This window comes from Ricinus communis, chromosome 1 (genome assembly GCF_019578655.1).
Source record: "Ricinus communis isolate WT05 ecotype wild-type chromosome 1, ASM1957865v1, whole genome shotgun sequence".
Lineage (NCBI taxonomy): Eukaryota > Viridiplantae > Streptophyta > Magnoliopsida > Malpighiales > Euphorbiaceae > Ricinus > Ricinus communis.
The window spans coordinates 26,886,896-26,897,646 of NC_063256.1; the positions used below are offsets into that span (position 1 = coordinate 26,886,896).

General features: G+C 35.2%; 1 protein-coding gene across 3 annotated transcripts; it reads left to right on the forward strand.

The window, feature by feature from the left end:
- The first annotated feature begins 3,007 nt into the window (after window positions 1-3,007).
- On the forward strand, window positions 3,008-9,592 carry LOC8276817 (CDPK-related kinase 4). Of its 3 annotated transcripts, none has more exons than XM_002515589.4 (11): window positions 3,008-3,686; window positions 5,088-5,218; window positions 5,501-5,542; window positions 5,635-5,743; window positions 5,928-6,006; window positions 6,823-7,119; window positions 7,261-7,370; window positions 7,750-7,854; window positions 8,070-8,132; window positions 8,932-9,099; window positions 9,178-9,592. In XM_002515589.4, the coding sequence occupies exons 1-11, from the start codon at window positions 3,159-3,161 to the stop codon at window positions 9,313-9,315; spliced, it is 1,770 nt and encodes a 589-aa protein (XP_002515635.1). In that variant the 5' UTR covers window positions 3,008-3,158; the 3' UTR covers window positions 9,316-9,592. The 3 variants fall into 3 exon arrangements, with proteins under 3 accessions (XP_002515635.1, XP_015572632.1, XP_048233180.1); XM_015717146.3 differs by lacking the exon at window positions 3,008-3,686 and adding an exon at window positions 3,837-3,966; XM_048377223.1 differs by lacking the exon at window positions 3,008-3,686 and adding an exon at window positions 4,975-4,998.
- The last annotated feature ends 1,159 nt before the right edge of the window (window positions 9,593-10,751 follow it).

Here is a 10,751-nt window from a genome sequence, read left to right on the forward strand (position 1 = left end):
TGATTTATAGATAACCGAATTGGAGTGATCCATGCTCAACCTTAATAAGGTATACAGCATGATGGCAAGCAAAGGACCATAAATTGGATGGAAGGGAGGCTTCATAAAGTAACGTTCTTCCTGGCTCTATTATGTGTCGGTGATGTTGTTCAGCTGTAGCAACTCTTTGTAGGGTGTATGGAGGAGAAATCAAGTGTTCAATGCCATTGAGGCTGAGGTACGAGCTGAGACTTTGGTACTCATCACCTCCATCAATATAGAGAGATAATATTTTAGAATTGAAATGCTTTTCCATTAAAGGATGAAACTCTTAGAAAATGGACGTGACTTCATTTTTGCGCCGCAGAGTATAAATCCAAGTGTATTTCGTGTACTGATAAACAAAAATACAATAATATAATTTTTTATCAAGAGAAATAACAGGGGATGGACCCCATAAATCACTAAAAATAATTTGAAGAGGTTTAGAACTTGATAAAATAAGACTAGAAAACGGAAGACGATGCGATTTATTTGTTAAACAAGAATTACAAAAATGAAATTTGTCTTTTACAGGAAGAGGAAAAGAGAAATTACGTAAAATAAATTTTAAAATTCTAGCATGAGGATGTCCTAGTCTGCGATGCCATGTTTCAATGGTGGTGTTGTGAGAGGCCATATGACTTTATGGAGGAGTTGGTGAAGAAGTGATAGACCACTCATACAACCCGTGTCTATTCCAACTGTGCACCAGCGGTTGCCCCATAGTTAGGTCCTTAACAAAGAAATCAGAAGGAAAAGATTCCACAGACGTTAAGTTATCTTTGCAAAAATTAGAAACTGATATTAAATTGCGTTTAATTTGAGGAGTACATAAAGTATTTTGCAAATGAAAAACAGAATTAGATGCATATAATTGAGTTGAACCAGTGTGGGTAATTGGAATTTTATTACCATCTCCCATTGTTACTTCTTCATTATCGTTGTACTTAGGCATATTCTACGGCTCAGTCGTGATATGATGCGTTGCGCCAGTGTCGAGGATCCATGGATTTGCAGATGCTTGGTATCCAGCAATATACTTTGCTTTTGTTTCAAGATGATTATGAGACTTGGAGCAACAAACTGATGCTATATGACCCGACCGATTGCATAGCTGACATTGAACACCATTATTGAAAATATTGGGATTTTGTTGTCGCCACTGTGATTGTTGAGTGTGTTTATTGTTGGAAAATCGACGTGAATTGCGATATGAGCGAGAAGCCTGCATGTTTGGTGTTGATTTTGGTTGCAACAGCAGCTGTTATTGACGTAGAATTTTGTCGGCCTTGATGCTGCAGAAAGATTTCATGGTCTAGTAGCTTTTCATATAGCTTAGGATATTCTATCGGAATGCTCCAGTTGCAGATTGCTGCTGCCACTTCACGAAAATCGGAACCAAGCCTATTGAGAATTTTGACAGTTAATTCTGCTTCAACCACTGGTGAGCCTGCAGCAACTAGTTCGTCTGCAATGGTTCGAATTTGATGAAGATATTCATCAACACTCTTGTCTTCCTTGTTGATTCGACTAAGTTGATCTCGTAAGCTGTAAATCCGTGTGTGACTTTTGTTTGCATAAGTGGTGTGCAAAAGAGACCACGCTTTTTTCTGCATTAGAGGCACTAGCAACGGTGGAAGCTATGGTGCTATCGACAGAGGCCATCATAGCCTGGTGAATTAGTCGATCTTGACGAACCCAAAGACGGTAAGCTGGGTTGATTTCAGTTTTGTCTAGCCGAGTGATTGTTTGTGATGGGCGGGGCGTAGAGCCATCGAGATGCCCAGATAATTCATGACCTTCCAGAAGTAATGTTAATTGCGTTTTCCAAGTGGAGAAATTTGAGCTGCCTTGTAGTTTGATAGGTAACTGAGATGTTGGGTTGAATTGAATGATTTGATTATTTGAATTTGTGTTATCAGCGTTGATAAGGAAAGGCAATGTTGTGGAGGTCATTTTTGCCTCTGTTTTTTATTGCTTGTTGAGTGTAGCAGGAAAAAGAGAAGAAGATGATCAAACTCGTTAGAGCAGCAATAAACTCTGATACCATAAAGAGTTTGAGAATGCAATCCGAGATTTTATTAAAATGAAGACTCAATTTATGTTACATCAGGTTTCCATTATTATAGGAGCAATCTTAACAAATAAAATATCTAGATAATGGAACAAAGCATATAATAGACAAACAAACTAATGACTAAATCAATAACAGAAAAAGCTAAACTAATAGATGGAACCAACTAATGGAGAGACAGCAGAAAGGATATACCATTTATCCTCCATATACAAAGAAAGAGATAATAAGGTAAAATCCTAAGAAAATCCTAAACACCTTAGCATTTGCTTCTTTTTTCTCGTCCTTCTCAACCTTCCGCTGATTTCAACATTAAAATGATTGCATTGTCTCCCTGCTGGCACTGTCATCCTAATTATGATTGTCTTGGAAGATCGAGCCAAGAAGAACAAGATACACCTATCAACAAGTGTTATCAATAATCTATTTTTTTAAAATTTATTAAATAAATATTAATATTCCTACTTCTCTTTACAACAGGTTATGTGAGCTTGAAATATTTTGTTTGACAAAAATAACAAATTAACTATAAGAAATATAAAATGTATAAAAGAAGAAAAGAAAACGCGTTTTCTAGTTATTAAAAAAGAAAGGAAATTGGCATGTGAACTACGGAGTTCAAACCTGAAAAGCAAGCGCCTTCTTTTTTTTTTTTTTTTTTTTGTCTGTCCGTGTCGCATCCTAAAATCAATTATTACAAACCATTTTTGTTCATTAAAAAAGAAGTCTTTTAGCATAAGAAATATGTAGGCCCCACTTTTACATAGATTATATTTGTAATCAACGGCCAAGAATTCGGTCTTTACCATAAAAGCGTACAGTACGATGTGACGCCAGCTCACTTTCCCTGAACCAACCAGCCCGCAATTTCAACATTTCTTCTTCTTCTTCTTCTTGTGCGACTTGTTTTAAAAAAACTTTACTTTCTTTCTTTCTTTTTCTTATTAGTAAATTCTGTCTCCATTAGCTAACTTAATTACTCTGCCGTCGATGGTCTGACTTTTTTTTTTTTGCTTTTGAATTACTAAGTTAACAAAAGACTTTACCTTTTTCATATCGAACAATGGGTCATTGCTGCAGCAAAGACGTAACCGCTGTTAGAAACGATGGAAGTTCCGCCGTCGTCGTTAACCATAATATGCCGCCATCACCGCCGCCATCACCACCGCCACCAACAAGTGTACATGCAGCTGAGACGCCGCCATCTGTTAATGATGATAGCTCCTTTGCAGCCAGTCCATTCCAGAGCCCTCTACCTGCTGGAGTTCGGCCGTCTCCTTCTCCTGCACGTACTCCGGGGAGAAAGTTTAGATGGCCGTTGCCTCCTCCTTCTCCGGCGAAGCCTATTATGGCGATTATGAGGCGGAGGGGACAGCCGAAGGAGGTCCCTATACCAGAGGACGGCGGAGATGGACCGGAGGGAGATAGGCAGCTTGATAAGAGTTTTGGATATCCCAAGAATTTTCAGGCGAAGTTTGAGTTAGGTAAGGAGGTTGGACGAGGGCACTTTGGTCATACTTGTTGGGCTAAGGGTAAGAAAGGAGAGCTTAAAGGACAGTCTGTAGCTGTTAAGATCATTTCCAAAGCCAAGGTGCATCTCCTTTGCCTTTTTACTATTACTAGTCCTTTTATGGAAAAAGAAAAATGGAAGTGATAGTCAATGAAGTGAGTTTAAGTTATTTCTAGTCAAAATTACGGGTCTTACTGTGGAATTTCGTTAGAAGGAGTTTTTTAAGCGTAGGTTGGATTGGAGGTGTAGTTAGATTAACACTTGTGTACATTGTTGAGGACTAGTCCATTGATGCAAATTATTGGCAATTGACTTGGATAAAAGAGCACTGAGGGCTGTCTTCTAGAGTGCTAAGTAGAAGGTTTGTGGTACAAACTCTGTGATTGTATACACCCTGTTTTTATTATAATGATTTAAAGCTCCATTGGTTTTTTACTTGATCTAACATGCCTGATCAAATTATTTTTGAAAAAATGGTCGAAGTTTTGTTGCTTGATTCTGATGCTAAAAATTGAATGGAAACTTTTTGGGTGCTTGGAGGGCAATAGGAGAACACATTTGAACTCATTATGGAAGATTGTAAGAATATTCATAGCTACGAGAGTTTTATGTTTGTAATTTTAATTTAATCTACTTAACGCCAAAATACCCAAAAAAGGATAACTAGCACAGGGACGGCAACAGTGGATAATAATCTAAGGAGATCGGTTGTGCTTGGTAGACTAGTAGGTGTTATTGTTACTTATGCAGTTCTCTTGCGTAGAAGGTGTAAAATGGCCTTTGAATGTGTAGAAGACTCCTGTTGTTAGATCTTCTTTCTAGTTTTATTGGACAGTTCTGAAACAGGAAGTCGTTCTCTTTGAAAATGGCTCAGTGTTAGTGTTTCCTTTAACTAATGATATATTTTTCCATTGAATAACTTCTCTATCAATTTCAAACGCGTGGTTCTAAAACAATGAACCTAAGTTTAGATAATAAGTGAAGCATTTTCAAGCTCTAAGTGAGCCTAAGTTTAGATAATAAGTGAACCATTTTCAAGCTCTAACTGAGCCTAAGTTTAGATATTAAATAACGCATTTTCTAGCTCTCGTCTATTTTGTAGACGAAACAAAGTTGTGAAGAAAAAGCTGTGCCATAATGTACTGTAGACCAAAACATTTTAATGGAGTTAACCTAATGTTTCAACTTTAAATTCGAAGTTGAAGGAATCTCAGTCCTAAGATTTGAATGGAAACTGAGTGGTTGTTGGATAGAAGTCATTGATATCATTGTTATATCTGTTTCCAGAATGACTTAGTGTGGCTGCAACCTTAAGATTCACAATTTCATGCAAAATATTACTTGGCATTACATATTATGCTATTGAAGTCCAAGTCATAAATTTATAAAGCTTGTGAGTAGTCTTTATTAATTTTTTCTTTTGATCTAGTGATAGTTGTTTACTTCCTACTGTCTTTATAACAATATTTGGCTATTTTTCAGATGACAACAGCAATATCCATCGAAGATGTTCGTCGGGAGGTAAAAATATTGAAAGCCTTATCTGGACATAGGCATATGATCAAATTTCATGATGCTTTTGAGGATGCCAATAACGTCTACATAGTGATGGAGTATGTTACCTCTATTGTAATGTGTTTTAATCAGCATCTTTGGTGTGTGTTTTTTGTGTTGTTTTGTATTTTTTACAGAAAGCTGATGATTGTAGAGCAGGAGGTGAGGGATTCGAACTCTGGCATTCTTCTTTCCTTTTCCAAATTGTGAAAAGGAAAAAGAAGCAGAAGTTTTCCAAAGATTTTAAGAAATAATTTCTGTGTGGTTTATCTATGTTACTTTCCATAACATTAGGAAACTTATAATATGTTCTGAAGCATTTCAATTTATGTTATTGGCAGATTGTGTGAAGGTGGAGAACTACTAGACAGAATTTTATCAAGGTAATACTGAAATGCATAGCATTGAGGTGATTTATTGTCTAATTCTGGAAACTATTTGTTTTATACTAACCCTTATTATTTCTGTGTTATAGAGGTGGAAGATATCCTGAGGAAGATGCTAAAACTATTATTGTGCAAATATTGAGTGTAGTTGCCTTTTGTCATCTGCAGGGTGTTGTGCACCGTGATCTTAAGCCAGAGGTATAGCACTACGAAAGGATGCAATACATGTATGCGTGTACCTACACATATACATTTACTATTTTGATTGGATTTGGAAATTGTATGTTTTGGAATAATAAAGATAATTTTTCTTTAAGGTCCCGTACACTGTCTGTAATATCTCTACCCCTACCTTAACCAAGTAACCTCTTACCACTTGCAGAATTTTCTGTTTACCACAAGAGATGAGGATGCTCCATTGAAGATTATTGATTTTGGTTTATCAGATTTTATTAGACCAGGTAACATTGTGCTTCATAATATTATTTTCTCTCTAGTGGTTTTTTGTTTTTGATAAATAGTGTGATATCAAAAGAGCCCATTCGCATTGATCTAGTTCAGAGTTCATGTTCTATGCTAGGCCAACCAAGTTTCATTTACAGTGTCTGAATTTTTACCAAGGAACTGCCTTTTGATTGTTGGGCTGAATGGCTCAGTTTTGAAGAGAATGTAATTCTCCTATTTTGTGTCTCAGGAAAATGTTCTTTAGGGATATGATGAAATACATATGTAGATTTATTTGCTAAAACATGGGTTTGATTTTCTTGTATATGGCTCTCCTAACCAAAGAATTTTGGACAATTAGAATTACCCTCTTTTGGAGATTTTAGTCTTGTTGCTTCTTCTCTCCCTTTCTTCCTCTCTTAGTGGGCATTGACTGACGGTCAACAAATAGTCTACCTAAAGCAACATACATGGATTTGGTTGTTTGTTATAGTGAAACAAGTTATCTTAGTCCAATTTGTAGTTTAGCTACTGTGTAATTCCTTGGGAATTCCATCAAAATTGATAGGAGTGACCCTATTTTTGCGAATTTCATAAATTGAAATTAAAACCTTTTAAGGTTCCAAATCCAACGTGTATTATTTTATTAATAAAGTTTTTAAATTTCAGTCTCATTTGCTTTAGGTATTAGAACAAAGTATCTATGATTTCAGTAATATTTGCAAGGATTCCATTTTTATTATGTCTTTCTTGGCAATGAATTACCTTCAAGTCATGGGCATACATTACAATATTGTAAGTTTAGAGCAAAATATTCAGTTCTACTTTTGCAGATCAACGGCTCAATGATATTGTTGGCAGTGCATATTATGTTGCACCTGAGGTGCTACATAGATCATACACTGTTGAAGCTGATATGTGGAGTATTGGTGTCATAACATATATATTGTTATGTGGAAGTAGACCTTTCTGGGCTAGAACCGAATCAGGAATTTTCCGTTCTGTGTTAAGAGCCGATCCTAACTTTGCTGACTCACCTTGGCCTGCGGTATCACCAGAAGCCAAAGATTTTGTGAAACGGCTTCTGAACAAGGACCACAGGAAGAGAATGACTGCTGCCCAAGCTCTAAGTAAGTTATTTATATATATTTTTTAAGAGTCTACTATATAGATTCCTTAAACTATTTGCTTGTGGAAATTGTAAATATGTATGGTTGTATATATTATTTATTGGTTCTTGCTGGTTTGATGATATGTATATACATGTGCAGCTCATCCATGGTTACGAGATGAAAAGCGACCTGTGCCTTTGGATATTTTGATCTACAAGTTGGTTAAGTTATATGTCCGGGCCACACCGTTTAAACGTGCAGCATTGAAGGTAGTTAAACATAAACATACTTGTATAAAAGGGAATCTTTTCCCATCCACCCAAACTAAGAATTAAAGAGAAGAAAATTGAATAAGGTAGTTAAACATAAACATACTTGTATCAACTGGAATATTTTCCCATCTACCCAAACTAAGAATGGAAGAGAAGAAATTGAAAATACTAGCAATCCACTGTATGGTTGGATATGCAACAAATGTTGAGTGATAGATATGGAGGACAGCCTTTTTCTGGAATCATAAATGTGAGATATTGCATATGGACTATGTTCCACTGTTCAAGGCAAGTTAGGCTTCCACTTGATGATCAACCAAGAGTAAGCTTGGTCTCCTCTGTAATATTAGTCTTCAATACTTTGTTATGGTTGCAGGCTCTTTCGAAAGCTATCCCAGAAGATCAACTATTTTACCTTAAGGCTCAGTTTAAGCTCTTGGAACCAAAAGATGGATTTGTATCCCTTAATAATTTTAAAGCGGTTAGTCAACACTTTATCCTTTTTTGCTCTTCAGTCTCTAAAATGTAACATTTGTCATCCTTAAATTAAATATTTTTATTCTGTAGGATGGTGTAATACGATCAATGAGTCCAGTTTAGAATGACAAAATCAATGAATCCAATTTTTATGGTGTAATAATTTTTCATCTGGTATAGTATTTTGACTACATTGAAATGTCTGGTGAACAAGTGCAGGCAATAATGAGAAATGTTACTGATGCCATGAAGGAGTCACGGGTTCTTGACATTTTTAATGTGGTGAGGTTTCTTGATTTAGTGGACCTTCTCTGCAACATGATTTTATTTGTTTTGTCTCAGAAGAAAGAAAAGTCTGTACTTGGCATTTTTTCTTGCTTCATCTTTAGGACACGATGTTTTCCTTGTTGAGCTCCTGTGTCTTTTCCCATCCTTCCTAGCATGAGAGCTAATTGAAAAGAAATAAATGATTACCAACCTATTTAAATTGGAGGAATCAGTAACTTTGACTAGTTATTTTCCCTTAGGCACCTGTGTCAGAAAGGATAGTTGGACGTGAATGTTACACTTGACACTTCGAATAGCAACAGAAATATTTAGGTTAATGTGGAAAGAGCACATCTTTGAAAATTTCTGGAAAATTGGCAAGTGGGATCTGTAGACCTAGCCACATTCGAAATACTTGCATCTGACTCCATGTAGCATACTTAGGAAGTTAGCTTATTATCTAGTCTCAGATGAGAGCATCAGGACATTATCTAAAATTTTGAATGTTTATGCCAATGGCTGCTCTAAAAACGATGACTACTGTGCTCAAGCTTGAAAGTGGCATGTAATGAAACATTAGGCAAGATAAAGAAGAGTACATCATTCCAGTTCTGGAGAACTATTTGTCCTAGAATTATATGCCTTGTATGTGCTTTTCTCTCTTGTTTTCTCCGTAATGTCTTTGATCTCAAATTGGATAGGTTATATATAAATTTAACTTTCATCTTATATGACCATATGATCTCTATAATGATTTGTGCCCGAGGCATTCTGTTATTGTAAACTGTAATGATTAGAGCTATTTCTGATGCAGATGGAACCACTCTCATATAGAAAAATGGGGTTTGAGGAGTTCTGTGCGGCAGCAGTCAGTACTTATCAACTTGAGCCCCTTGAAGAGTGGGAGGATATTGCAAGGACTGCTTTTGAGTACTTTGAACAAGAAGGAAACAGGATTATTTCAGCTCAGGAATTGGCTATGGTATGTTCATCATTTGCAAATTAACTAATTGTGAAGTTCGGTTTCAAACATCTGTACATCACTGTAAATAATGTGCAGGAAATGAATTTGGGTCCTACTGCCCATTCTATAGTCAATGACTGGATTAGAAGTTCTGATGGGAAATTGAGCTTCCTTGGATATACCAAATTTTTACATGGCGTGACAATTCGGAGTTCGAATACAAGACCTCGATAGCATACCTGGAGATACAAAATTGTTGATTTTTTTAATCCTCAAATCTTTCGATTTTTTCCCCCCAAAATCTTATTAGAAGTATAAAATGAAAGCTTTAGACAGGACAGTGTTGAGAGTATGATAATCACACCATTGTGATTTTTCTTTGTCAAAATATCCACATGATCCTCGAGCACATTTTAAAGATATCTACAACCTTCTTTGTAAAGATGAATGTGCATACAGTACATGTTCAAATCCTTGATACAAAATACAAATGAGAATCTTGTTTTCTTTATGGCTTTGAAATATATTCTGAATTTGTTGCCGAAGTTGTTTGCGGGCGATATTTGAAAATATACTCAAACCCCGCACGATTATATTTTATGTCAGGTCAGAAATGAGAATGGTTTTATTTTATGTTGTTTGGTTGAGTAGGGAATGATAATTAAATTTATTTATTGTCGATGTTGATATCAATAATGATATTTAATTACTGTATAAGTTATAAGTTATTATCTTGTTTAATAATTTATAATTGAATTTTTCATTCTTTCAAGAAAAATGGTAGAATGGATGATTTTCATTGATGGGGCAATTTTATTCTGATTCGGTAATAATATTTAATGAATTAAACATCAACAATAAAAATTATTTATTTTCATTTTTATCCTCTATCTTATTTTTTACAAACCAAAGGATTCCTAAAATTATATTATAAATAGCATAAAGCTAACAAAGAAGATCAACACTCTAATAGAGAAAGGAAAAGAAAATATTCCTAATCATCAATAAAAAGAAGACGTTGATTTCTAACATATATATTATCTAACGGAAAATTAAATAATCTTTAAATAAATTCTTGTGTGTTGAAGAGATAGGGCATGAAAAATGCATGCAAGGCCATGCGCTTGTCTATTAATGAAAACTTCATGTAGTTACTTCATGCCGTTTAATTTTCTTTAAAGAACCGTGTGAAGGAAACTAATTCCTTTGATCCAATTAACTACGAAAAATAAATTTTATGGTTTGGTTCTTGAATCGAGGAAGTATAAGAGTTGGATTTTGAATTTAAGGGGTAATTACTTTGGGCCCTGAGATTTGCCATATTATACTAACGAGTACCTCAATTTTAGAAATTATACTAAATCATTCCCATATTTTGTAACAATTTATTAGAAGCTCCTTCCGTCCAATATTTCGTTAATATGCCATGAAAAGATAAATTTAATTTTAGCACTTCTTTTTTGTTTTATAAACAAAATATCTGAAAATAAAACCTAACTCTCCTCTCTCTCTCTTTCTCTTTCTCGTACTGTCTTAGAAATATGAATATTACTTAAACCAAAAGCACAAAATTATTTCTCATATCCTTGAAATTGATTCTAAAAAATATAGTGCGTTTGAAGGAAGCACAACATGTGGGTTTGAAGGAAGCAATAAAGGTACAATAGAAC

Coding starts and splice junctions, on each gene's coding strand:
- LOC8276817 (XM_002515589.4), top strand. CDS start 3,159: ATGGGTCATTGCTGCAGCAAAGACGTAACCGCTGTTAGAAACGATGGA. Junction 5,744..5,927: donor ACCGTGATCTTAAGCCAGAG/GTATAGCACTAC, acceptor TACCACTTGCAG/AATTTTCTGTTTACCACAAG. Junction 7,371..7,749: donor TTAAACGTGCAGCATTGAAG/GTAGTTAAACAT, acceptor TTATGGTTGCAG/GCTCTTTCGAAAGCTATCCC.